At 43.8% G+C, this 27,617-nt stretch overlaps 2 protein-coding genes, 1 long non-coding RNA gene and 3 other non-coding genes across 9 annotated transcripts in view; 2 read left to right on the top strand and 4 right to left on the bottom strand.

Moving 5' to 3' along the window:
* Positions 1–7,986: 7,986 nt before the first annotated feature.
* On the bottom strand, positions 7,987–10,781 carry RPS12 (ribosomal protein S12). The gene is made up of 6 exons (XM_058735318.1): positions 10,652–10,781; positions 10,479–10,529; positions 10,178–10,294; positions 9,025–9,127; positions 8,495–8,596; positions 7,987–8,075 (listed from the first exon to the last, which is right to left on the bottom strand). Exons 2-6 carry the CDS (start codon positions 10,490–10,492, stop codon positions 8,013–8,015), a joined length of 399 nt encoding a protein of 132 aa, XP_058591301.1. The 5' UTR covers positions 10,493–10,529; positions 10,652–10,781; the 3' UTR covers positions 7,987–8,012.
* On the bottom strand, positions 8,201–8,330 carry LOC131515623 (small nucleolar RNA SNORA33). The gene has a single exon (XR_009263677.1). It is a non-coding gene; the product is annotated as a small nucleolar RNA SNORA33 (small nucleolar RNA).
* On the bottom strand, positions 8,692–8,768 carry LOC131515628 (small nucleolar RNA SNORD100). The gene has a single exon (XR_009263682.1). It is a non-coding gene; the product is annotated as a small nucleolar RNA SNORD100 (small nucleolar RNA).
* Positions 9,878–9,950, bottom strand: LOC131515612 (small nucleolar RNA SNORD101). The gene has a single exon (XR_009263666.1). It is a non-coding gene; the product is annotated as a small nucleolar RNA SNORD101 (small nucleolar RNA).
* Positions 10,782–10,943: 162 nt separating the features above from the next.
* Positions 10,944–11,634, top strand: LOC131514868 (uncharacterized). Its single transcript, XR_009263305.1, has 2 exons — positions 10,944–11,195; positions 11,326–11,634. It is a non-coding gene; the product is annotated as an uncharacterized LOC131514868 (long non-coding RNA).
* A 10,024-nt stretch (positions 11,635–21,658) lies between these two features.
* SLC18B1 (solute carrier family 18 member B1) overlaps positions 21,659–27,617 on the top strand; it is a 28,051-nt gene continuing 22,092 nt past the window's right edge. For 3 of the 4 annotated variants that reach the window (XM_058735316.1, XM_058735317.1, XM_058735314.1), the window contains exons 1-3: positions 21,659–21,898; positions 23,064–23,203; positions 26,999–27,094. In XM_058735316.1, coding sequence (XP_058591299.1) covers positions 21,856–21,898; positions 23,064–23,203; positions 26,999–27,094 — 279 coding nt within the window. In that variant the 5' untranslated portion in view covers positions 21,659–21,855. Of the gene's footprint in view, positions 21,899–22,007; positions 22,173–23,063; positions 23,204–26,998; positions 27,095–27,617 lie in introns of those variants that run through there. The other variant, XM_058735315.1, reaches the window with a different exon arrangement.

The following is a 27,617-nucleotide window of genomic DNA, read 5'->3' as shown; positions in this document are numbered from 1 at the left end:
AAACACAGGCAAAATGAGGGGTATATGTCATCCTGAACTAAAGAGAAGGGGGTAGGGGCCCGGGACTCCAAAGGGAAGAAATGAAATGCACAGGAAGATGAAAAAGACTAAATGTTTGGTAAACGACTGTTTGTTGGGCCGCTCGGAAACAATGGGACACAAAGGACTTTGATCAAACAGGCCTTGCCAGTTTCCTCCCTGTTTATCATACCTAGTTCTTATCACATAATGTAGTTCTCTGTGGTGACAGCTCTCCTGGACCAAGCAAGACCTCCATCCGTTTAGACAGTTGTTGGGGAGGTAAAGAGCTTTTCCCTGAATCTACTAGGTTTTGATGGCCTTTAACTCAAAATAATCTTCATGCCAAAGTGTTCCATCTTGAGGCAGTCTGCCCCTGGCCCCTACACCTCTTTCTCCTCTTTTCTTCTGTCTCTTTTCCCCTGTTCCCCCGCCCTCCCCGCCCCCGCACCTTCCTCTTTCTTCTTCTCTACTCGCACCCCACCCCCACCGAAATACAGCTTGCTTTCACAACGTCACCTTCACTTGCCACAAATAAACCGAACACCTCCTTTCAAGTTGTCCTTATGCGAGAAAGTACTGGGTCTCCTTGTTCGGGCCGGTTTCTGCTTCATGACAGGAACCCCTGCCTGTTGTTCTCAAGCTACGACAGGGGAAACGCAGTGAGCGGTGTTACTAAAACAGAGAAGCCTTTTTGAAGACCAGCTCGTTTCTTACCTGTGTTATTTTTACTGCCACCCAACCCGATAGTTGCAAACTGTAACTGAATGTTAGCCAAACCTACATCTGTCCTGCACTCTATTTCCAACAGCCCTCCAGATGGCCGCCATGCTACCTGGAATGCTTTGAAGGAGGCGCGCTTCACGTGACAACCGTAGGCAACAATCAAGGTCATAACAAGTGTGAGTTTTATGCCTTGATCACAGCTACTTAAAAACCTGCAAGCTTTAATAAACCTCGATCGCTCTCCAGACAAAGTTCTGAATCCTCCGCCTGCCCTTCAGCATGGCCCACATGATGTGTGCTATCATTTTCATGTTTTAGAGTAAAATTTCCAGATTCTTTACAGGACGGAAATTTAGAATATAAGATTTCAGACGGGATGATTCCCGAATTCAGCTCGTGGGGTGGTGCTGGTGGTGCAGTGAGCATTGCTGCCTTCCGAAATGCAGCTTGTGGGTCAGAGTAGGGAAGGTTCTAACTTCTTCTTAAAAATGACATGGGGACTCCCTTCTGAAATACTGGCATAACTGCATCATTTTATAATCCACATGTGGGGAAGCACCTCCCAGCGACTCACAACCTGCGCCGACTTAGCAAAACATCTGCTGACCCCTGCAACTCACCGAGTATATCCGAGCATCGGATCCGAAAGCGAAGACAGGGCTTTTAATTTGTAGCCTCTTGTATGTTAATATTTTATTTCCCCCTTATGAATCCCATAGCTATTTCTTTCTTTACGTGCATTTTGCTCCTGTTAATCTGGTGGCAGTGCTATGAAATGTCACAGGCCTTTCACTCAGTGTTTCTCTAACAAGCCAACCAGGTACAAACAGGATTTTTATATCCATTTGTAAATTTTAGTCGGGGGCAGCTGAGTTGAGAGAAGGGAAAATAAAAAGACAAATACTACATTTGTGTAAGGTTTCGTTCACATCGCCTGTACAATACCGTGCTGTTGGCATGTGTCTTAATAAATAGGCTTCAAAAAGAAATCATTGCGATGTAAAAATAGTTTCACCGAACTCACATGCTTTTTACTGTTCCCAGGTCTCAAAGTGGCTTTTAAAGTGATTTCTCAGACTCTTAGAGCTCTGTACCCCATATTGTGATAGGATACATTTCTCTGCCCTGCTCCCTAGAGTGGAGCTGGAGCGAAGGCAGGCTGAGACAGCTTGGCACCGTTCTAGTCTAAAAGAGGCCCCGCTTGAGAGATTGACTACTGTTGCTAGAAAAAAAGGAACATGAGAAATTCATGTGTCAAAAGAGGCTGGGGAGTGTAAGCCTTGAAAAGAAACCCCACTACCTACCTACCTACGTCCCTCGCTAAGTAGATTGAAAGGTCAAATCTGTTCATCCAACAAAAAATATTGGAGGGCCTATCAGAGCAAGCAAGGTCCCAGCGATACAGCGCGGAACAAAGTCAATGCTTCCACGGAGTGACTCTGTGTTCTGTAATCTCCAAAATACCTCCGCTGCCCTGATACTCTCCAAACGATGCCCATTTTCCAAAACAGGCCTGAAACAGGCCCGCTCTGGGACAGGCAGCTCTCCACAAAGCTCAGTGTAGTGGAAGAGAAAGGAGTCTAACAAAAGCATACAATTATGGACCCAAACCTTTTCCTCTGGGAACGGTGGCAAGAGTTTCCGTTTCTCGGTTGTACATAAAATAACCACGGTCGCCTCTCCTGACAGCCTCCCGGCACATCATGACCTCCCTGCTAGGGACTGTGGATTCTGCAATAGCAAGGCAAAGAGCAAATGCAGCCACTAGTAAACTACAGCCCACTGATCTTCCAAGAGTGGGAGAAGAACCTTTTCCTATGAGGAGCCTGCTGTACTTAGTGCCGCTTCCCGAACTGATGTGTCATCCCCGTACAGGGGTCAGCGCTCGTCTCTGGGTTGTTCCAACTTCAGTCAGTGTGCTGCCGAAGCGAGCACCCTGGTTAGTGCCTATCGGGCTTGTTCCCCCATCCGTCCCTCACCAGGCGCCAGCTTCTTACTGCCCTCTGCTGGTTAAGTCTGAGGTCAGCCTTTTTTGTGCTTTACCCAACTATTTTACTAGACGAGTCAATAAAGGCACTTGTTCACAGAACATTATTTTTTTAAAAAACTTTTATATTTGTGATACTTAATGTTAACCCTGAGAGAGCCCTATACCATCATTTCCTTTCTTTAAATATGTTTTCTTACTACAAAAGCAACATGTCGAATGAAAAAAAAAAAATAAGCAAAAAGCCCACATACCCACCTTATAAGAAACAACCACTAAAATCTCGATGCGTATTTATATATTCCTTTATTTTTTTTTACAAAATGTGGTCCTATCATTCACTTTTAATATTGCTTTAAAATATAGTAACAAATGTCCTTCTATACTGTCCATTTTTGTGGCATCATCGTATCCCGTTATGTAATTGAAACACATTTTACTTAATCATTCCCCTAGTTCAACCCACAAAAGTATTTCCAATCGTCCTGTGGTAAATATACTAATAGCTATAATCACTCGTTCCCTTGTAAGTGGTCAATAAATGTATGTCCATAACTAAGGGCATTCTGAATTGATGTTTACATTTTTTCTCTCCCTTTATCATCAAAAACCAGAAGAGTTGATGGGACCTCTCGGGTTGGCAGGGTCACAGGATGATCACCAGTGCCTCTACCTTTGCACATTTCACAATCTAGTTGAGTTCATAAAGAGATCTGAAAGAGATTGAGTTTCTACCTATAAAAGTACTTCTCTGTCTCCTCTCTGGCACTTTCCCTTTCCAAAGCCAGTTTGCCATAGAAATCAAATTAGGAATGTGAGGATGATGGTCAGTGACCACGGAGCCAAAGAAAAGCAGAGGAATACTCATAACACCTGCTTCGTGCAAACCAGGAGGGAATTGAGAAGATTGCCCTTTTTGGGTAGATATAGAATCCTCAAGCACCCCCTGGTCCCTCATTTTTGAAAGTTTCCAAGGAAAAGCCAGATTGTACTGCAAGTTCAAGCAGCAGACTTCAGTTAGATTGTGCAGGTTTTAGATAAAAAGCTGGCTTCAACACCTTGCTTGGGATAAAGCAGTTTGAATTTAGGTGTGCTTATGCTACTTGAAGAATAAACCATGTTTTTTTAGACAGTCCCTGGAGTGGTGAGGACCCGCAGGGCACTTCCCCCGTGCTGTGGTGTATAACTGGAGTTGGTGGGCGGGGCCGCAGTCCGACCTGATGTCTGCCCCCAGCCCACCGCTGGGGCCACAGTCAGACTGGTGTGTGCCTTCTCTTCCCCTCTCCTAGGGGCGGGATTCACTGTGGGGTGGTGTGGCCCGTCTGGTCTACTTGCACACTGCCAGGCTTGTGGTGCTGGGGAGCTGGCGTATTAGCTGGGGTGGTTAGGCAAGGTGCACGGGGGCGGGAGGGGCAGGCTTAGCTCGCTTCTCCTCAGGTGATCCACTTCAGGAGGGGCCCTGTGGCAGCAGGAGGGAGTCAGATCCGCTGCCGGAGGTTTGGCTCCGCAGGAGCACAGAGTTGGGTGTTTGCGCAGAGTGAGCAAGTTCCCTGGCAGGAACTGGTTCCCTTTGGGATTTTGGCTGGGGGATGGGCGGGGGAGATGGCGCTGGTGAGCGCCTTTGTTCCCCGCCAAGCTGAGCTCTGCCGTCCGGGGGCTCAGCAGCTCTCCCTCCCTTTGTCCTCCAGCCTTCCCGCTTTCTGAGCAGAGCTGTTAACTTCTGACCTCCCAGACGCTAAGTCGCGCTTGCTGTCGGAACACAATCCGTCCGGCCCCTCCGCTTTTGCCAGCCCGACTCGGGGGCTCTGCTTGGCCGGCGAGCCGCCCCTCCGCCCCGGCTCCCTCCCGCCAGTCCGTGGAGCACGCACCGCCTCGCCGCCCTTCCTACCCTCTTCCGTGGGCCTCTCGTCTGCGCTTGGCTCCGGAGACTCCGTTCTGCTAATCCTCTGGCGGTTTTCTGGGTTCTTTAGGCAGGTGTAGGTGGAATCTAAGTGATCAGCAGGACACGCGGTGAGCCCAGCGTCCTCCTACGCCGCCATCTTCCGGAACCTAAACCATGTTTTTTTAAAAAGGACTCAACAATTATTATTTTTGCCTGGGGAGCAAGCACCAGTCTGAATCCCTCTGAACACTCTGATGCATTAATATGTGGCCAAAGTCCCAAATACCACATCACCCTCTAAAAGAAGTGAGACCCCTCTGCCCCCAATAGGGAGTCAGGCTTCACTCAACAGGTTCCATACAGGAAGATGAGAGTCTGATGGCCTCGGTGTTGGACACCTCCTTAGCCCAGCCATTGTGCCCCCATTGCTCTTGCTGGAACTTACTACTAGGAAGTTCTCTTCTGGCTTGTGGATGGAGCTGAGGGCCCTGGCTGGGAAGACAATGTCTTATCCTTCTCAGCCTGTCCTATATTCAGTCTGGAGCGTTGAAAGCTGTGCTCGTTTCCTCTCCTTGGCTAAATAGCCTCACCTCCTCCTTCCAAGGGTCTCAGGAGCACAGGAAGAGAAACTAAAAGCTTGCTTGTGCTTAACAAATCCCTTGAACCTAACTCTGTATACTTACCTAAAAAGGAAAAAAAAAAAAAAAAAAAAAATACCGCCAACTTAAGGACTACATTAGCCCTAAATGGTATTTCCACTTTTTTAGGACTTGTAGCACCTCTGCCCAAATAATGGTTCCATTGCCTCTACGATCCAGCTGAAAATGAACAAATTCCTGTTTTTAACACATCCCAACTTAATTCGGCTTTTCCAATTCCTCTGTGATGTCCTGGTTCATTTTTTAAAAGCATTTAAAACCTTACCAAGAATACATGTAATAGAAGTTTTAATAAAATCAGGACCAAGCAAAAATAAAAACTAAGCTAAGGACAAAGAAAATGGAATATTCGGCTTGGAGGTTTCTTATTGCCAAAGTGAACAGGAATGAGTGTCACTGACCACGAGGGCAAGAAAACAGTATAAAGTGCTTAGCTCCCCTGATCTGTTTGGGTCCATGAGGTTAGTCCTCAAGATTAAGTGCACATAGCAACTGGTTTCACAAAACTACCCTTTTCCCCAGTGAAAAATGAAGACAAGACGTCTGCTTCTACCCTGGCACCTCTCCACGGCTGAGCTCCCTTGCGAACCCCACAGAAGCTACAGACAAATCCCAACTGTTGGGTTTAAACTGGGTTTTCAAGGATGAGTAGAAGACTGCCAGGTAGAGAAAACTGCACTTGAGGCAGAATGAGCTCACAGATGAATTACAAAGAGCCGTGTGGACTGACTGAATGGAGCCGTGACTCACAGCAGTTAGCCGAGGGGCCACCACAATCCCTTGAAGAGTCTGCCACAGCCATACAAGGTAGAGGCTGGAGCTGAGGATGCCCCAGGCCTCCGCCTTAGGCTGGTACAAAGTAGAGGTCAACGCTTGGTGCAGCGCTTGATACACACTAGATATTCAAGAATGCTACATTCTAACCGGAAACATTTGAAGATGTTCACTTTGAGGCATACAAAACTTGAGCTACAAATGGGTGTTCACGGGATACCCCCTAGTGCACACCATTTATCTAGAGTGAATCAAAACCGAAACAGAGAACTCAAATTGGAAAGGAAAGGAAATCTAGAGTAGAAGCTACAGGAGTAGGATGTCCCAGGCCACGAAGGCTGCACAGAAGTAAACAGGACCACAGCCAAATTCTGTTACAAAGCAGCAAAAGGGGCTGAGGACTGAATCTGGCCAAAGTTAAAGTACAGACAAAATTATTCTAGAAAATGCCACCAAGAGGTAAAGAGGAAGGCTGTGAAGCTACTGGATTTGACCAGAAAGAGGTCTTGGTGACTACACTGACATTTTACCTGAGGACAGAAGACAAAAAAAGAACAATGAAGTAGAAAAAGAGGATGGAAACCATCTCTAGTAGGATTTTGAAGAAGTGCCATACCAAGGTAGTACTTAGAGGAAGATGTAGGATCAAGGGTAGAATATTCCTTAAGAGTTTTGACTATGTTTTGCAGCTGAAGGAACAGTAAATCTGGTAATCCAGAAAAAAAAAAAAAAGCTAACAAGTCAGTGGGAGGGAATATTCAGATTAGCATCAGCAAAAAAATCAAACGCAAAGCTCTATACTCACAGCCGTTTTCCTTCACACTAACTACGTTTCACATAAACCACCAAACCTAGTATTTGAAAGATAGGGTTTTTCCTACTGCATCAACAGCTCCAACAGTGCCAGATGCAGAGTAAGTGTTTCAGATGTTGGCATATACCAGAATTCAAAATACAAACCCATCCCCTTAAATACCAGCTGGGTCTGGTTGCTTTAATGTTAGCAGATTGACCCCATGCTACATTATCTAAGCCAACTACCCACGATGCTTTGCGAGTTATAATTAGCTCAAATTTCATTTGAGGCCATTCACTCCACCACTGTAGATACCACATGGAGGACAACTAGCCTTCAGCTATACCCGAGATGGCTATAAAACCTAAAGTAGGTCTTAGACACGGGCTTAACCCTGTAAATTCCCGGCATGCAGAAGAACACAACTGAGCATTCCACACACCTGGAGCAGCTGCGTGGCTTAGAGCCCAACAGTGCAGAGCCTGTAAGGGATTTTCTGCCCTCCCCTGCTTGTCTCCTAAACTTACAAACCCATCTGCTCCAGTTGTTTCACATGTGCTCCCATAACTGCATGGCAATACTGGGAAACTACACGAGATAAACTCAAAAGTATCCCCAATTTACATGAAATTGTGATGACATTTCCACGAATCCTACCTAGCTCAGTAATTCATGCTCAAACCAATATAATCAACTCGTTCCAGGCTGATTGAAATACATGGGTCATCACTAATTCCCCCACAGATTGTGACTTGAGTATCCCACTTCTGAGCTTTAATACTTTAGCGTGACCTTCAGTCTGCTGTCACAAGTTGTAAAGACACACCCACCCTTGACCAGCCTCAGCCCATTACTCCAGGTCCTAGGCTGTTCTACCCTCAGTTGTGGTGAATGTGCACCCACCCAAGAAGCCCTGGCTGTCACGAACTGATCACTGCAAAGCCAAGTTCACTCAGGTCATTCTGTTTTCAGTTGTCAACACCGAAGTTACTTACTGGTTGGAGTAGGCCTTCATTTAGACACCAGGAGACAAATAACCTGCTTCTAGTAATTTGGCTAATTTTACAATGATTATCTTTTGTCTTTTGCTAACAGAGACCTTATTTTACTGCCCCCAATAAAATAAAAATTAAAAAAAACAGGCGAGGAACAAGAGTCAAGTTTATTTGTTCATTTCTTGCATTTGAAGTATTCCTCGATGACATCCTTGGCCTGAGACTCTTTGCCATAGTCCTAAAAAATAAAAAGCAATTTTTTTGACTAACATTAATAACTCTACCAAGTTGTTAGCATTAGTTATGGTGAAGCTTTATAAAACTAGTTCGTGTCTTATGAAAATGTTTCCCATCACTAAAATTTCTTGTAGCCATTTTCAGGGACCTTAATGACTTCAATGTCTTTAAGGCTCGTAACATGGCGTTCCTATTGCCAGCGTTTTTTAAATTTCTGCAGAAACACATTCAGCTAAGCAGATTCATTGGCCGGCTTCATTACAGCCTATTTTCCTTTTCTGAAAAGCTGAAAACGGACTCCGAATGTTGAAAATCACACATCTTTTTCGTTGAGGTTCTGGACTTTAACAATTAAAACTGAGTACAGAATTATGCAGTTTCCCAGCACAACCTTCAACCCAGAGATAAAAACGAACTTACCTTAACCACCACACAACTGCAACCAACCACTTTACGGGGTTTTCCCTCCCTGTCAATTTTACAGAGGCCGACCCATTCCCCTAGTTTCTTGTTGTCATCAACCTATTGGGACGGAATTAAAAGGGGGGGGGAAAAAAAAAGATCACCATATCAGCAGACATTAATGCTAAGGACAGTTAAGTCAAACAGAGACGGTAGCTGTAGTCAGATAGGGTGACATGGCAGTTTCCTCATAGCAGTTCAGTAGAGGGAGCCAGTTGTCATCATGTACAGCACCAAAATCACCCAGAAGCACTGCCACTTTTTTCTGTACCAATACCAAAATTAGCAACTCATTCTGCACGAATGAAGCATTCCCATAAACTAGCCCAAAATACTAAGTTTAAGCCATGTTTTTCACAGCATCAGAAATGACTCATCTTTATACAGAACTTGCTCCGGTATAATAGCTTTAACCCAAACATGACCCTAACTGGCTCTATTTTCACGACGCTAAAGCATCTCTCAACTCAAAAAAATGGACAGCTTACCTTAATTAGGTTGATCTGGTGCTCAGCACAAAGGGCCTCCACCAACTTGACATACATAGGCTCATCGCAGTTGGATGCAAGCACACAAAGGTGGGCTTGGCGCCTGAAATGCACAATCCAACAGAAACCGCAACTCGAATCTGAGCCTACTACTACCGACCCTTTACGAGAATTATCTTGGCAATGGCTACACTGGGGGAACACAAGCAGCACCCCCACTGGAGAACAACATAACTGCCTCAGTTTGAGAAGCTGGTCAAAAAACATATATATTCACACGTCTTTAGAACTACCAGGCCTGCAGTGATTCCCTAAAAATACCAACTTCACATACAACCGGTTTACCCATCTGTGGCCAAAGAAAAATCCTTTCCTGAGAGCCACTTACACGTTTAAAAGGCGGTATGAGGAACTACGATATCGGAGTTGTTACCGGCTACAGGCCTAAAAACTTAATACTGCCCAGCACTACCATTGTACAAACAGCGCAGGGGCTTCACGCCAGGACCTGAAGGGCTTCCGGCAGAGTGCGACTTCGCTGGGTTCAAGAAGCCACTCTACACCAAGGCGAACTAAGAGATCTTAAAATATAACCCGGCTGTAAGAAATTCCTAAAGGGCACGGATGCTCCACTCCAACAGTGAACACATACAGTTGTCTTCCCACTTAAATAACTGAAAACCTAAACGGGCGTTTTTACGAATATTTCGTACTTACCTGGGTTTCTACGGCTACCACTTTCTGAACTCGTTTTTAAGTCCAGTTGCTTCTGCAACGTTAGCTTGAAATCCTCTAGTTTCACTCGAGGATACCTATCTGCCCCCTAATGTGAAATCAGCCCCACAACCTACAGGTTTGTCAGACTGTTAGGTTTCACTCACAGAAAGAGTGAAGGGGTATCCGACAACTTAAGTCATCATTCAAACACTGTAGTCTTGCTTTAAAAATAAAGCGCTCATCCCCACTCCAAACGAACCCACATACTTTAGGTGGGCCACACAGATCTGAGTTCTGATACCTTTTCCTAGGTTTCCTGTAGGACGGATGCCATTCAGAACTTTTGTGCTAACACCATGAACTTCACGCTTCCTCTCCTTGGCTGCAGTTTTGTTCCGGTTCCAACAACCCACAGTATTGAGACTGATACACGTACTTGTCTAAGGCTTTGGCAGCTTCGCGAATTCCACGTGCCAGGCCATCGTGGATGAGGGCGGTCTTCAGCACCTCTTGTAAAGCAGTATTAACGTCCATTACACCTCCAGCAGCAATGCTGAAAACGGAGCAAGTCAAAACCATCACTAAACTCCCCACGCACCACCGGACGGCTTGGGACTCAAAAATCACAAACGAGGCACAGCAGGCGCCCTTAGGAGGCCGCGGCTGACCCTGAGACCCGACAGCAGGCACGCTGCCCATGCCCTTCCCCACCCCCACGGCTCCAACCCTGGACTCACCCTTCCTCGGCCATGGCGGTGGGTTACGGATGGAGCCGAATCTTGACCGCACTGTAATGCAAAGAAAGAAAAAAAGGTTAAAAAATTAAGACACCAGTTGAACAAACAACCCTGCACAAGCCCAATCCCGGCCAAAAGCACCACAACCACCACCCCAGTACCGTTCCACTCACCCCGAGCCTCCGCCTCCGCGCGACTCGGCGGCGGCAGGGAAAGAGGTCGTGCGCGCCCGCATGACGGTATTTAAGGGCTTCCCAGGACCCCTACCCCCTAGGCGCATGTGCACTACCTTTCACGAAAGAGGTGGCTCTGGTGGTGCCGGGCTTCGAGAATTTCTATTTCCGGATTGAGGCCAATCCGAGGCAAGATTACTCTGTCTTCCTACTCTCCGCGGCCGGTGACTGTTACGCGCAACAGGCACCAACGCGGGCAGCCTCACATCATCCTTCCTCGCCAGGGGCGTGGCCTACGGAGGCCCAGAGAGTGGGTTCTACGGAGCGCGAGAAGGGCCAAGCGCGCGTCTGCGTGGTGTTAGCTCCCTGGTTCCTTGTCTTCCTCGTTAAGTCAGTACCTTGTAATTTCCTGTCGAACCCATTAACTGGGCCTTCCTGCACGGCCCGCTTTCGCATCACTTCTCAGTTACTCTAGACGTCTGCGAGTGTGTCGTTTTGTGCGTGTTTTGTTGTGAAACGAAAGCCGGCACGTCTTCACTGCTAAGTACGCCGCAAATTCTTTACCGGCGTTGTGTGACTAAAGTGGAACCTCTGGTTAGGTGGTTGGTTACAGTTTCTAAATGCAGTTGGTTCTAAAATTGTTTTGTTTTGTTTTGTTTTGTTTTTAACGCCAGATTGTTCCCGAAATTCGTAAACCCGCGCAGATCGGGATTCAGTAGGTGCATTTTATTAGGTGCATTTAAAACGCCTACGACGCGCCAGACACAGGAACTGGGTTCGGGATATAGTAAAGAGAGAACGTAGTCTTTGAGAAATCCGGCATGAATTTTGCCATACAGACCTGGAAGAGTTAGGAGTGGAATCTGAGATCCCTGAAACTGACTTTTACTGAAAGCAACATTTTGAATTTTGCATTGATTGGTCATTCTCCTGTCCCCATTTCAAAACGCAAACATATGAAATACGGCCGCATATAGTCAGTAGTCCTTTTGCCTTTTTTTTTTTTGAACTTCCTCTCCTGATAAGCCCCCAAGTCTGTTGTTGCAGGATTTTTTTTTTTTTTTACGTCGATACCCGGGGTTCATCATTGTCTTGCGGTCTTGAACGTTTTTTGATTGATTGATTGATTGATTGGTTTTTGAGACAGAGAATGAACGGGGCAGGGGCAGAGAGAGAGGGAGACACAGAATCCGAAGCAGACTCCAGGCCCTGAGCCGTCAACGCAGAGCCGTCAGCGCAGAGCCTGACGCGGGGCTCGAACTCACAGACCGCGAGATCGTGACCTGAGCTGAAGTCGGAAGCTTAACCGACTGAGCCACCCAGGCGCTCCTGTCTTGCAGTTTTGGAGAATGAAGAGGTGGAAACAAAATGAGCAGCAGGCAAAAGTTTATTAGAATGTAAGAAAGGAAGTATGGAAGCCCTCCTTTCAGAGAGGTGGCATTCAAAAGTGAATGCCCAGGACCCTAGGCAAGGGTACTTGCTTTATGAGCTTCTGGTTGCCCTCCCTTCCCCCTGGTTCTTTCTCTGCTCCTACCCATATTGGCTTGATAACTAGGCGCTGGGTTGTCCATTGCTGATTGGCTCGTTTCCATTGTATGAGGGGTGGTCTATGGCCATACCCTTCCTGGTGGGTCACACGGTGTTGTGGTCTCGTTTTTTTTAGTCAGGCCTTTTGTCAGATTTCTGAGGGAAATCTGGGGGGTGGGTAGTGTCTGTTCGATTCTTAAGAGGACCCTTGTGCCTGAGGGGGTTCGCTGTGGGCCTACACTCTGCATTGTTCCAAAACTTGTGTTCCCCCCCCCCCCCAGGGACCTTAGGTGTTAATCTTTACCTCTCTGCCTCTTGTATCCTATCTTTTGCCTATCACTGTCAGCAATTATTAGGTGTTTGATAAGTGCCAGCACCATGGATACAGTGAGCAGATAATGTGAGACTCCCCAAGTCTGTGAAGAAAACAAAAATGGGTAACATGGGTGCGGGGCAGAGTTAACCAGAACAGAGAGAGACTGGAAGTTTAATACATTTATATAGTTCCTTTTTAGCTTTGTGTGTGCTTTCAAATTTCCATTTTAAAAGTGTTGAGCTGCTGTTTTCTACTCGTAACTCCTCCTAAAAGGATGCTGCTCACTTAGTTGGCGATTTAGTTACCTAGTTAACTTTTGCTTAAAAAAAAAAAAAAAAAAAAGCTGCAGGATTTTTAAGGATGAGATTTATTCCTGCCACTCTCGTGTTTGTGGCCGGATTAAGATTTGAACCGAAGATTAGAATACCTAAAGGCCACAGGGAAGGTACAAAGCAGCATGGGGGTCAGAGAGTGGGGATGATGTGGAAAGACAAAGGATTGAAGGCTGTGGCAACATTTGAAACGGGAAAACACAACAAGAACAATTAAAAGCATCCCAAACAGGGAAGATGAAGGAAATGGAGAGTAAGGGCAGAGGCACAGATGTCTCCTTGGCTGTTTTGGAAGTTATCATACCGCATTTGTATCTTTGAAAGAGAATGAGGTAGTTTCAGCAAATGTGTGATTAAAGTTAATAAAAGTTAATATGCTAAGCATTAGGTTTCATATTAGATGTCTTCCCCTCCCCCCCAAAACCCAAATTGGAAAAAAAAAAAAAGTTTAACTTTTTATTCATTTTTGAGAGACAGGGAGAGTGGGGGAGGAGCACACAGAGAGAGAGAGAGAGAGAGAGAGAGAGAGAGGCAGAGACACGGAATCCGAAGCAGGCTACAGGCTCTGAGCTGTCAGCACAGAGCCCAATGCAGGGCTTGAACCCACGAACTGTGAGATTGTGACCTGAGCCAAAATCCCACGCCCAACCAACTAAGCCACCCAGGCGCCCCTAAATCTTTTTTTTTATGTTTATTTTCGAGAGAGAGTGTGCACGCACGTGCACGAGGGCGGGGGGGGGGGGGGACAGAGGATGTGACGTGGGCTCCACACTGACAGCAGAGAGCCAGATGTGAGGTTTGAACTCATGAACTGTGAGATAATGACCTGAGCCTGAGCCGAAGTCAGACGCTTAACCGACTGAGCCACAGAGGCGCCCCCAAAACAAATCTTAGAATGTGAGAATTTGGTAAAAACTCAAGATACTTAAAAGGGGAAAATAATCATTCCCAAACAATGTATTTACATAGGGGGAAAACAAGTACCTTTTAGCTTATGTTGTTGGTTTCTGTCTTCTAGAAGCTGGTAGTCTAAAATATCATGGGTCTATGCCTTAATATTTCACCTTATAAATACCTTTTCTATCAGTTATAAACCTCTCTCCTTAAAACCAGAGCTACAATTTTTTTTGTTTTTTAAAGTTCTAGTATAGCTGTTTCTAATCCCAGGAATGAGCTTAAAGGACACACTGGTGATTCAAGGAATCTTTAATATAAATTCTCCTAGTTCACGTGTTTAAGTTTACCTCCTTTCAACTTTAGATATTGCCAACAGTTGGAAGACAATGGTTACATAGAGACTAAAGGCCAGTTACCGATTATAATACTTCTAGACTGTACCCCAGTGTGCATCTGAAATACACATGAAAGTTAAATTCTGAAGTTTGCTTTAGGAACAATAAACAATAATAAGTAATTTTGTTTAGCACTTTCTATATGCCAAGTAGTGTGCTAAATTATCATGTATTTTCTCCCTTGATCGTCCTTGAGAGCCTATGTGGCAGTGGTCTATTTAGCCCCCGTTAACAAAGTAACAAAGCAAGCTCAGAGAGTTGCTGAAGATCACACAGCTGGTAAATATTGAAGCTGGTATTTGAGCCCAGTGGACTTCAAAGCTCATGCTTCCAACCCTACATCCATTCAGATGATTGCCCAGATGCGGATGAGAGGTCACAGAATTCAGCGATGACTCTTCACCTCTCAAGTTGGGAACAATGTGACTGGTTCTACTTCATCATGCTAAAAAGTTGGATAGACGGAGAAAGGGAATATTGCAGTTTAAGGCAGAAAAAGAGAGCAGTAGAAATTTAGGTTCTTGATCTAGGTGTAGATGTATTGGTTTGCTACAGCTGCCATAACAAAATATCGAAAGCTGGGTGACTTAACAGAAAGTTATTATCTCACAGTTCTGAAGGCAAGCGGTCTGAAATCGGGTGTCTCCAGGGTTGCCTCCTTCTAAAGCTGTGAGGGGGAATCTGTTCATGCCTTTCTCCTGGGTTCTGGAGGCTTGCCAGAAATCTTGGTGTTCTGCTATGGCAGTATGAAACACCAGTATTCACGTGATGGTCTCCTTATCTATGTCTGTGTCCAAATTTTTCTTTTGTTTTTCAAAGTAGGCTTCATACCTAGTGTGGAGCCCAATGCAGGGCTTGAACTCACGACCCTGGGATCAAGACCTGGACTGAAATTAAGAGTCAGATGCTTAACCGACTGAGCCACCTGGGTGCCCCCCCCCCCAATTTTTCATTTTTTAAGGCTACTAGTTATCTTGAATTAAGGGCCCACCCTATTCTAGTATGACCTCATCTTAACAAATTACATCTAGAACAGCCCTGTTTCCAAATAGGGTCTTGACATGATAAGGACTTGAACATGTGTATTCTGAGGGAACACAATTCAGCCTGTAAAAGATGTCAAAGAAGGAAGAGATGTAGGACAGATTAAATGCTAGAAAAGATCTTGGAGTTGAACTTCAACAAGCTTCCTTGGAAAACAAGAGCTGGGAAGAGAAGCTGGGCCAAGGCACATTAAAGATTTTACATCTTGGAGAGGTGGGGACCAGCTAGCTGAGCAGAGTCCAAATTTCAGCTCACTTTGTAGCCTTGGGCAAATTACTTCCTTTTCTGAGCCAGCCAAATTGTGATAATACTGGGATATTGTTACGAGGATTACATGGAATGGTTGCTTAAAGTGTTTACCCCTGTAGTTATTATAGAGAACTTCATATGAAAATAACTGTATATGGAAAGGTTCTTAACTATTACTTTCTCCTGTCCTAAACCACACAGCGCTTAGTAGAATGATTTGTGTGTTGGAATCACTAAACTAATGTGTCCTGAAATGAACACATCGAATGAAATAAGTTTCAAGAAGCAAGTGTGTAGACGACATACCTAAAAGAAAGCCACGTGGAGAACGGCAGGCGTAAATTAACATCTCTTAGGACTTAGCTGGAGGCTTAGGGCATCCCAGGAAACCACTATTAATTTGAAAACTTTAAAAATGTCCTCACCTTTGGGGCTAGAAAAAAAGCCCAAAGGATGGAAATGGGAGCTAAGAAATAGGAGAAAACTCAGGAACCATCATCCCGCTGCAGCTCGGGAACATATAGGTCTAGTCTTGGCTTACATAGCATATGGTTTTAAACATACTGCAGAAAATTAGTTGTAGCTGAAGAGAGGTTTGGGCCAAAGAGGATAGAATCCCAGCATATCAAGGGTAAAATCAAAGGAGAAAGAAAGGTTGGCAAGAGGGAAGAGAATAAGAAAGAAAATAAGGAACTAGACGAGTAAGAATGGAATGAATTCATAAAGACTGTAGGTAGTAGCTTGTAAAGTTAATCTCTGAGGCCTTTAATTGGAAAACCTAGTTTATTAAGGGGGAAAATGGTGATAGGGGAGAAGGGGGTGAGGTGACTGAAACGCTAACTAGGAAGCCTATGTCACTAGGTTGTATATTTGGAAGGTTTTGTGTGATTCTCATCGAACTTTTCCTAAGTGTTACTAAGAATGTTTTCTCAGTCCTTATTTTTATTGTTCCCCAGACTTGTTTGGGTGCTATAGCTGCTTGCTACAGGGCTGATGCAGGATTGTGGAAACTAAACATACTGAGGAAGATAAATAGAGATAATACTTAAAGTTTATGAATAATCTAATTATGTACCCAGCAACACAGGTAATTTGTAAATGAAAAAGAGCAGTGGCCAAGAGAGCAGACCCTGATTCTCCTCTCTATCATTTTCTGAGTCTGTAGCTTTGATCAAAATACTTTTAGTCTCTGATCCTCAAGTACCTCAGCTGCAAAATGTAATAGAATGAGATGTTCTCTTATTAAGACTTTTGGTTTGGACATTCTATGTCATCATCTTGAAACAATAATTTAACTTCGAACAGATGTCGAACGTTTATGTGGTCTGCTGTATTCATTTTCTGAAATCATATGACTTCATGACATGACACTGAGCTATAGCTGATGCCAGCTTCCCTCCTCTGTATCCAAGTTATAGATGATGTCTTTATTTGTAAATGACGGTTATTGGTTGTTGTTGTTGTTGTTGTTTCTGTATTAGGACAACAAAGTGTGTTCATTGTAGAAAATTTGGATAATACTGTTCCAATTATGGTGATTTGGGTACAACCGAATGACCTATGGCCAACATTTAAAAAAGAAAAATGAATTTACTGGTAAGCTATTGGATGGCTCAGAGAATTAAAGGGTTTGCTGAGCAATCAGATTTGAGGAATGCCAGATACAGGGTGGTTCTAGGGATCTTGGTTCTAAGAACTCATGAAAAGTCTCAAAGGCAATGCTTTTCAAACGAACTGACTGTATGGGAGATTTTTCACCCAATACATCACAGGTTATTAGCTTAATAAAATACAGCATAACTACTAGGAGGTTCTGCAAGACTAACCATCTTGCAGATAACAAATGTAAGCCTAAAATTTTTTTAAACAGCTACCTAAAGACGCTGAACAGTAACCAAAGGTAGACAGAACTGGGGGTGGGGGTGGGGGGTGGTGAGGATCGTGGTGATCAACACTTGAAAAAAAGAATAGCAGTGGCTAAATTCCCTTTTTTATGGCTTCGAGTATAAGGGCAGACCCAGTCAGTGCCCTATGGGGCAACTAATAGCCCAGATTTGTCAGTTTTACTTCCTGAAAACCCAGAGGGCAGAGTTTAGAACAACCACAGCTACTGGAAATGGAGAGGAGGGGAAAATCCCAGAGAGACTCAGAAAGGTGGAGGCCAATATTCTGCCTAAATCTCTGGCTGGCTTTTGAACTACACATGCATGGGGCAGACTCCTAGAATCACAGCCAGGGACAAACAAAATGCATGGCAATTTCAGCTGCTTCCCACTAGGGAAACAGATACAAGGTTTGAGTCAAGGCAGGTGAACTCTTAGTGAAATTTTTTAAAAAATTAATATTATTGGAAAGAATACAACAGAATCCAGAGTCCCTGTGACATATTACTCATGATGTCCTTGCTATGATACAAAGTTATTACATATACTAAGAAACAGGAAAATATGACTCATACATAAGAAAAAAGGCAATATGGAGACTGAATCCAAAATAATCAAAATGCCAGGGCACCTGGGTGGCTCGGTCGGTTATGTGTCTGACTCTTGATATCAGCTCAGGTCTTGATCTCAGGGTTGTGAGTTCACATCCCACGTTGGGCTCTGTGCTGGCACGGAGCAAAAACAACCAACCAAACAAAATCACCAAAATGTTAAAATATCAGACAAGCATTTTAAAGCGTCTATTAAAAAGGTGCTCCAGAATGTAAAAAAATGATAATTTCCACAGTGAATGAGCAAATAGGAAAAGTATAAACTACAAAAGAGGATCAAATAGAAATTTGAGAATTGAAAAATAACATGTGAGACATTTACCAGAAGGGCTAGCAGTCGACTGAAGATGACAAAAGCAGGACTCAATGAATTTTCAGCTGATCAGTCTGAAATCATCCAACTTGAAGAACAGAGAGAAAAACTAAATACAGCTGTAATGATCTGTGGGACAAAATCTGAAAGGCTAACATATATATATAACTAAATGCATATTTCTAACAGATTTGCAATTGGAGTTCCAGGAAGCAAAAGAATGAGACACACAAAAACATTTGAAAAAATAATGACCCAAACCTTCCCAAATTTTATGAAACACACACATTTACAGATTCAAGAAGCTCAGCGAACCCCAAGAAGTATAAATACAAATAGACACATATCTAGACACAGATAGGGGAACTACTGAAACGCAAAGAGAAAATTCCAAAAAGCAGCCAGGAAAAGAAAAAGGGATGTAACATGCAAACTTATACCGATTTCTCTTGAGAAATTATGGGGACCGAAAGCAGTAGAAACATGTCCTGAAGAGGCTAAAAGATAACAACTTTCTCCTCATATTTCTATATCCAATAAAAAGATCCTCCAAGAATGAATTTATCTGGGGGAATAGCATTCCAATGGAATAAAATACTCCATTTTAGTTTGTAAAAAAAAAAAAAAAAAAAAAAAAAGTTCCATATGTGTCCATATGTTTATGACGACTATAAAAAAAAAGTGAGTGGATACTTGTGGTAGACTAATAAATGGCTCCCAAAGATGTGTCCACATCTTAATCTCTGGAACTTGTAAATGTTACCTCATTTGTAAAAAAAAAAAAAAAAAAAAAAAAAAAGTCCATGCAGATGTGATTCAGTTAAAGGTATTGAGATGAGAGCATTTTGGACTTTGGCTCAGCGAAATTAGTGTTGAACTTCTGGCCTACAGGACTGTGTTGTTGTTTTAAGCCACCAAGTTTGTAGTAATTTGTGACAGCAACCACGGAACACTAATATGATAATATGTTAACCTGTAATACTGACCGTGTGGAGGGAAGGTAGGAAGTAGGGATTAGAAGTGGAGAGAAAGTTAGGAATATGAATGTATGCGACAATACATCTTATATAAATGAAAGGTAGATGGATGCAAAATAAGAATACACATTTTATGGGGGGGGTGCCTGGATGGCTCATTCGGTTGGGTGTCAGACTTTGGTTCAGGTCATGATCTCACGGTTTATGGGTTCAAGCCCCGTGTCGGGCTCTGTGCTGACAGCTCAAATTCTGTGTCTCCCTCGCTCTCTGCCCCTCCCCTGCTCCCGCTCTCTCTCAAAAATAAATAAACATTTTAAAAAAATTTTTTAAAAGAAGAATACACATTTTGTGAAAATATATACCAACAAAAAAAGAGCTGTATTAAACATATAAGAATGGGGTACCTGGCTGGCTCAGTTGGTAGAGCATGGGACTCTCAATCTCAGGTTGTAAATTCAATCTCTATGTAGGGTGTAGAAATTACTTAAAAATAAAATCTTAAAGGATGCAAAAATGATTGCTGATGGAAGGGAGAGGAAAAGGAATGGAGATAGAAATAAATGGCAACAGAAATGAAAAATCCAGCTGAAAGATTGGAAGATAAAGTAGGGGGAAACTCCTATCAGGTGGACCAAGAACAGTAAGAGATCAAAAGGAGAAGAGAATAAATAAATAAGAGGGCCAGTCTGGAAAGAGAACAGAAAAGGAAATGTAATCATCAAAAAAATAATGCAAAAAAAAAAAAAAATCTCCTTTACAGTTTGGTGTTAGATTGGAGAGGGAACATAGATTGGAGAAGCCAGCAGGGGTTAGATCATAAAGATTCTAGAAAGCCACTGGAAGGAAACTTGCTAATGCTAGTCCTTCTGTTTAGTATGGCTCTGAGGCTCTCCTTACCTACCCAGGAATTTTTGCATAAACTTCAAGACCCAAGGTGACCTCTCTTCCTCAGGAAGCCACCCTGGACTGGTTGAGCCAAAGTAAATAGTTCTGCCAATATGCTTCTATTACAGAGTTCATTGTATCATAAGAAATTATTAATAGATGTCTGTTTTACCTGCTAGATGGAAGTATGCTACTTGAGGCTGGTTGGGGCTTACTCATCTTTAAATTCACCATGCCTGGAACAAGGTGGTCATTGGATAGTCTTTTAAATTTTATCTTGGCCCCAAATCAAGAATTTCCCAGATAGTTAGCTCTTCCCAAGTAATAAATAAGGTGAAGATAAGTGAAGCCTCAGTGTGTGTGTGTAGGTGGGGTGTGGTGCGAGCAGGGAGTGTTGTGATGGTGACAGTAAGGTGGTGGCTTTTGTGGTCCAGCTCCAAGCACTTTACAGACCTTATCACCAGTGCTCACAGCCACCCACAAGCCAGGCATCAGTGCCCCAATTGTGCACGTGGAAAAATTGACCTTGTCCTCCAAAGTCACCAACAGAAAGTAAGTGCCTTGTCTTGGAACTCAGGCCATCTGCCTCGACAGGTGTACTCCCAGCTATGCTTCCTCGACATTCACCATAATTCTTGCAAATATTTTTCTACTCTGGGTGCTTCACATCAGTTAATCCAGTCAATTCATTTCAAGTTTACTCGCGTATGATTTAAGGGATTACAACCACTACGTCGTTTACTCACCCGGAAGTGACCAAGAGCAGTGCGGACGGACACCTCTCGGTGGCGTGCGTCCTGTCCCCTTTACCAAGATTGAATTGGCTTTAGCTTGGTTTGTTTCAGAGAGATTCAAAACGGCTGGGGCCTGAGGGTGGGCTTCGGGTTAGAGCTTCTTCTCCCTCTGCAAGGGGTTCAAGTTCAGGGCCTGGGAGAGTTCTCTCAAGACTTTTCTCCTCTGTAGCACTGCTTTTATAAATACCGTGTGTTTGGGGTTGATGAGGACTAATTTTCTTTTTTTCTCTTAATGGTTATCTATTTCTGAGAGAGAGAGAGAGAGAGAGAGAGAGAGAGAGAGAGAGAGACAGAACGCAAGCAGGGGGAGGGGCAGAGAGAGAAGGAGACACAGAATCTGAAGCAGGATCCAAGCTCTTGAGCTGTCAGCACAGAGCCCCACGTGGGGCTCGAGCTCACAAACTTGTGAGATCATGGCCTGAGCCCACGTCGGACTGACCTGAGCCCATGTCGGAAGCTTAACCCACTGAGCCACTCAGGCGCCCCATGAGGACTAATTTTCTTAATTCACATTAGCACCTTTCAGTTCAGGCACTGTAACTCTTCTGTGCCTATATACGCTTCCTTTCTTACTGCTAGTAGAAATACATTTTACTCATTTTAAACTTGGGGGTTCAGCTACCTGGAATGTAGATTAGCCCTTTCCCACCCCACCCCAAACATATCCAAGGTCGTGAATTACTAAGGTAGCCTGAGTTTTTAGGGAAAAAAAAAAAAAAAAAAAGGCGGTGCTCCACCCCGCCCCGCCCCCCGCCCCCGCCCCGCCCCCGCCCCGCCTCCCGGAGCCCCTAGCTGTCTGCCCCGGCTGCCAGCAGCTCCGGGCCCAGAGCTGCCCGTTGCGAAGCGACGATGCCTGGGTCGGGCTGAACAGGCGCCGCCGGCTCGTCTGCCCGTGCGAGGTCGAGTCCGAGGAGCGGGCTTGGACCCAGGAGCCCCGGCGCCGGAGTCCGCGCACCGTGCACCGCGCATCGCGCACCGCGCATGGACGCGTCGGGGGACTGCGAAGGCCCACGCCTCCCCGGAGGTGACCGATAGCGGCACGGACGGACACCTCTCGGTGGCGTGGGTCCTGTCCCCTTTACCCACGATTGAATTAGCTTTAGCTTGGTTTGTTTCGGAGAGATTCGAAAAGCCTGGGGCCTGAGGGTGGGGTTCGGGTTAGAGCTTCTCTCTCTGCAAGGGGTTAAAGTGCAGGGCCCGGGAGAGAGAGTTCTCTCAAGACTTTGCTCTGTAGCGCTGCTTTTATAAATTACCATGTGATTGGAAATGCATTCAAATTAGTATGCCATTAGACAAAGGTAAAACATTCCATTGTTGTTCCTCCCCTTTTAACTTTCACTTCCCTTCCTCATCTACTCCAGAAGTTTTACAAAGATTCTTGAGACTTCCTCATCTTGCACAGATTTCCTTTCTTTCTTTCTTTTTTTTTTTCCTGGACCGCAATGACAACCTCTGAAAAGTAGAGCAAACCAAGTATAGTCTTCTTCCTTAAATTTCTTTTTTTTCCCAAACCATTGAACTTAAAAATGACTGATAGATTCGCTGAATATTTGAAACTGAGTAATTGACCTGTTGTCTTTAAGTTAGATGAAGATTTAGCCTTGGGAATAAGTATGAAAATGATCAGTGCAAAAGGCCAGTTATTAGTGTAAAATGTGTATTGATTTACCGATTTATGGGACTTGTCTCTCCAGGAGCATTACCATTGTAAGATGTCATTTGCCAATTGAATATTTTAGCTTGTTTTCTCCCCCTTACACTTCACTTGACTTCTACACTACTCCAGAATGCTTAACCAACAGCTAAGGTGACATGTTTAGAACACTGTTAAGTCCATGGAACGTATGAGGCTGGTAACTTCATTATAGTTACCTTATACTTTAGAGAGTAGCACCCTTTGGAGATCACCTTGTTGCCTCATCCTTCTTGAAGGAATTTACCAAAGGTGGAAGAAATAGTGAAGGCAAAACAGATTTCAGATGGTTTGATAAATTCTGCCCTGAAAATGAGGTGTTTTCAAAATGACAGTGTTGTACCAGATTTTGTGTGACGTTTTATCAAATGTGGTATATTCAAAATAGCCCTGAGCTCAGCATATGTTATCTTCACATGGCACAGAAGTGACATGTGTCAACTTCAATCAGCAGTCCCAATTACATGCCTGTGATTGTAGCATGTTTGCATTTAAGGTGATGGCCCTCCAGGAGGTACAAGAGAGACATCCAGACAGCTTTCAAGAGAACAGCTTTTTGTGCTGATATCGGCAGCTTCCATTAACTTGGGTTCTATGATGTGCTATTCTATCCTTGGACCCTTTTTCCCCAAGGAGGTGAGACATTTTAATATTGTTATGAACTCTAATTTTTAAAAAAAAAAAAAAGCCCTTTGCATTATTTCATTTTACAGTATGTGAAATGTGAAACTCTGCATTTAGTAAAGATGATGCATAGAACTTCAGTAAACAGAAAGACTTCTGACAGAATATTTGACACCAGATATAAAAACAATCCAGTCAGAAAGAATATCCTCTCGGGAAATAACTCACCTAAATATAACTGACCTTCTGAGGATTGCTTTGCTTACCATGTAGTTTTATAAATCTTTGTTTGGTTTCTGCAACTGAAACAAAGGGGGTGCTTTGAGTAACTGAGATTTGAGTGTTACTGCAAAAGGTCTGTGCTGAGACAGGAAGTCTGTCTCCTGGAGTTTTTCGCTTATTAATATTTTTGGAATTAGGAAGACATGATCCACTAAATTCCCTTTTTCTGACTTGAATTTCTGATGGTATCTAATGGCAATGGTTTGTCCCAAGGAAGAATTCTGGTTAATACTGATTAGCTCTTTGTAATCATTGCCTTTTATGTGGTGTTAGGGTTTATAGTTCATGGCACAGACTCACAGGGAATTAGCCCCTAGAGAATCCACCTGGAATCTGGAGGTGAGTGGGACATAGCATGAAACTATGGCTTGCAACTGGCTTGGTTGCATGGAGATGATATACCCATGTGTTTGTTTTTTATTGTTTAGAATGTTTGTTTATTTATTTAGAGAGAGGAAGCAGAGAGAAAGGGAGAGAGAATCCCGAGCAGGCTCCATGCTCAGCACAGAGCTCAAGAAGTGGCTTGATCCCCCAATTGTGAGATCATGACCTGAGCCGAAATCAAGAGTCAGACACTTAACCGACTGAACCACCCAGGTGCCCCATCCGCCATTCTGCGTGTTACCAAGGAGAATGGATATGGTTTCTCTGCCAAAGGAACAATGTGACTCTGTACCCATACAGTGCTTTTTAGTTTTCAGTGTGATTTCCCACGCATTTATCCCATTTGGTCTTTGCAGCTACTCCCTAAGGCAGTGTAGTGAGAACGCCATCCATCATGTTGTCAATGAAGACAAGACTCAGAAGTTCAGCGACTGGCTCAATTCGGTTCTATTTACTGAGTGGGAGCGGGAGGGGGTAACCGTCTCCCACTCTAGAGTGTGCAGGCACTGGATGCATTAGGACAGAAAAAAAGATCGGGAAACTGTCCCTCTCTTGTCTACCAGTTGGGAGTGAGACAATATGAAAAAACATTGGTCTTCAGCAAGGTAGCTCTCAAGGTGAACCACAGAGGCAAGGGTGTTCTAGGAAAGAAATCACTTGAGATAGTCATGGGATTAGCACAGGAAATAGCACGTTCTCCGGGAAAGCAGACAACTTGATGTGGCTTGAGCCTGAGGTGGAGTGAGGTCCAGGAGGCAGCAGGTCTGGGGAGGAGACAGAGCTAGAATGCAGGGGTCCTTACGCGTATGCCGCGTATGCCGGAGACATTAGTCGGTGAGAAGTTATCAGAACAAGACAGACGAGACTGATCAGTTCTGGGATTTGGAAAATATAATGATGGGTGGAGCCTGCAGAGTTACGGCAGAGAGGAGCTGGAGGAAGTAGAATGATGCCCAGTTAGCAGGGCATTTCCTGGCTGAAAACTGGGCAGCTGGCTCAACCTTCAGGGCACTAGAGCAACTAATGTTAGCTTCTGCTTAGTGGAATGCACACAAAGGAACACCAGACTACAGATGTGTGTCTTTCGATTTTGTTAATAATGTTTCCAATCCCTTTTAAAAAAAATTGACAAAATGTTGACGTACCGTGTTAGTTTCACATCTACAACATAGCAAATACACAATTCTGTGTATTATGCAGTGCTCACCACGGTAAGTGTAGTTACCATCTGTCAACATACAAAGTTATTACAGTATCTTTTAAGTTTAGTTATTTATTTTGAGAGAGAGAGAGAATGAGCGAGCGGCGGGGGGGGGGGGTTGGTGCAGAGAGAGAGAGGGAGAGAGAGAGAATGACAGGCAGGCTCCACACTTTCAGTGGGGTACCCGATGCAGGGCTGGAACTCCGGAACAGCGAGATCACAACCTGAGCCAAAGTTGGATGCTTAACTAAGCCACCCAGGTATCCTCAAAGTTATTACAGTATTATTGACTATATTCCCTATGCTATACTTTTAAGTTTCTGATTTAGTTTTTTTTTTGCTTACAAGAGGGAAGGCTGAAGGAAAGAAAACAGGCAGGGAGAGAGCGCTGTAATTTTAAAAGGTCTAGATACAAAGAGTGGGCTCTTCCTTTTTGTTTCTTATTAGAACCCTGTGGTTGACAAATGCACTGGAAAAACTTACCCTTCCTCCTGCATGCTCTGTTTTCCTTCCTTCTAGCCAGAGCTAATTAGGCAAAGGAAAAACAGGGCCCTTCTTAAATTCTAGAGTAAGATTCCTATTTCTAGTCCTCCTTTTTCTGGCATCCTCTTTTGTTGTCACAGGATAACATGTGAACCAGAAATTGCTTTTAATAGCTCTTCTTGCTTACTGATGTGAAGCAGGATCCACATTCCAAAAGTCATATTTAGCTGCTGCCGTGGAATGTGATTCTAGGATATCTGAAGTCACCATCCCATCTCTATGGTGAACATGGGAACCTGCTCAAGATGGAAACTGTCATGGCTTCTGTGACCCTATAAACTTTGCAAGTCTGTACCCTCATCTATAAAATGGGGCCCACTAAAAATATATCCTTTATTTCATTGTTGGTAGAAACCATGTAAAACAGTGCTTAATAATAGAGATTCTGGCTCATAGTGGGGGCCAGTAAATGTTAGTTGTGAGGCCATTATATAAGTAATGCCAAACTCTAGAATATTTACCAGATCTATTAAGCAAAGAACATGGATAATGTGGCTTGACCCATGAGTGCTCTTTCTACATCTTTATTGACTCCTTCGATGATACCTTCCCTCTGAGGTACCTGTTTTAGTTTGCTGGTGCTGCCATAACAAAGTACCACAAACTGGGTGGCTTCTGGAGCCACCAGTCTGGGATGAAGGTGTTCACGGGGTTAGTTCCTCCTGAGGACTGTGAGGGAAGAGTCTGTTCCCGCTTCTCTCCTTGGCTTATGGATAGCTGACTTCTCATCCCATCTGTCTACTTTTGGTTTTATTGCCCGAGCTCTTGGTGTCCAATCCAAGAAATCATCGCCAAGACCAATGTCAAGAAGCACCTCCTCCCCCATATTTTCTCTGGGGAGTTTGACAGTTTCAGGTCTTACGTTTAAGTCTTTTTGGGTTGATTTTGTGAGTGGTGTAAGATGGGGGTCTGGCTTCATTCTTTTGTTGGTGCATGTCTCGTTTCCCCTGCGCCATTTGTCAAAGAGACTATCCTTTCTTCGTTGTGTGTCCTTGACACCCTTGTGGAAGATCAATGATCATATATGTGTGGGTTTATTTCTAAGGTCTCTAATCTGTTTCATATGTTTGTATTTATGCTGTTTTAATTACTTCAGCTTTGCAATTTATTTTTGAAATCACAAAGTACGTTGCTGCCAGCTTTGTTTTCCTTTCTCAAGACTGTAAAGCTAACAATTCTTTAGGGGTGTGTTGAGTGAATAGTTTCCATGTCAGAGACTAGGTTTTACCATAGTTTCCCTTCCTTCCCCATCCAGCTTATTTTAAAATAATAATCTTTGAAAATTGCTACACAGATAAAGGTTATAAGAAAACAATGCTCTGATCTGATAGCTCCATTTTTCCTCACTGATGCTAATTTGTCTGTCAAACTTTGTTTCCTTTTTCGTTTCTTTAAAGGCTGAAAAGAAAGGAGCCAGCAATACTGTTACCGGTATGATCTTTGGATGTTATGCTTTATTTGACTTGCTGGCATCTTTGGTATTTGGAAAATACGTGAGTATTAAAGTTCATGGGAACATTTTAAGTTTTGAAAGTTGTGTAATGACCTATTCTAATCTATAGGCCTCGAATTTCCATTGATTCAGAAATAACCACCATTTTATTTTATGAAATACGCTCCTGTTGATAACTCCGTTCATAGGGTTGATTGATTTTTTTTTTGTTTTTATTTGAATTTCAGTTGACATCAGTGTAATATTAGTTTCAGGTGTGCAGTGGGGGTGATTCAACACTTCTATATAACCCCTTGGGTTCATCACAACAAGTGCCCTCCTTAGTCCCCTTCACCTATTTCACACATTCCTCCCCCCCCCCCCCCGCCCCCACCTCGTTCTGGTAACCATCAATTTGTTCTCTATAGTAAGAGTCTGTTGTGTGGTTTGCTTCTTTCTTTTCTTTTTTTTCTCTTTGCTCATTTGTTTTGTTTCTTAAATTCCACAGATGGGTGAAATCATATGGTATTTATCTTTCTCTGACTGACTTATTTTGCTTATCGTAATGGGTTGATTGATTTTTT

This window comes from Neofelis nebulosa, chromosome 6 (genome assembly GCF_028018385.1).
Source record: "Neofelis nebulosa isolate mNeoNeb1 chromosome 6, mNeoNeb1.pri, whole genome shotgun sequence".
Lineage (NCBI taxonomy): Eukaryota > Metazoa > Chordata > Mammalia > Carnivora > Felidae > Neofelis > Neofelis nebulosa.
The sequence above is the reverse complement of the archived record's forward strand: the minus strand, read 5'-3'. Positions and strand labels throughout refer to the sequence as shown.

Bases quoted from the DNA above. Each gene is read 5' to 3' on its own strand.
- RPS12 (XM_058735318.1), bottom strand. The intron at 9,128-10,177 runs GTACGTGTATCA...TGTGCATTTCAG, and splicing joins GCTGCCAAAGCCTTAGACAA to GCGCCAAGCCCACCTTTGTG. The intron at 8,076-8,494 runs GTAAGTTCGTTT...TTTATTTTTTAG, and splicing joins GCAGTTGTGTGGTGGTTAAG to GACTATGGCAAAGAGTCTCA.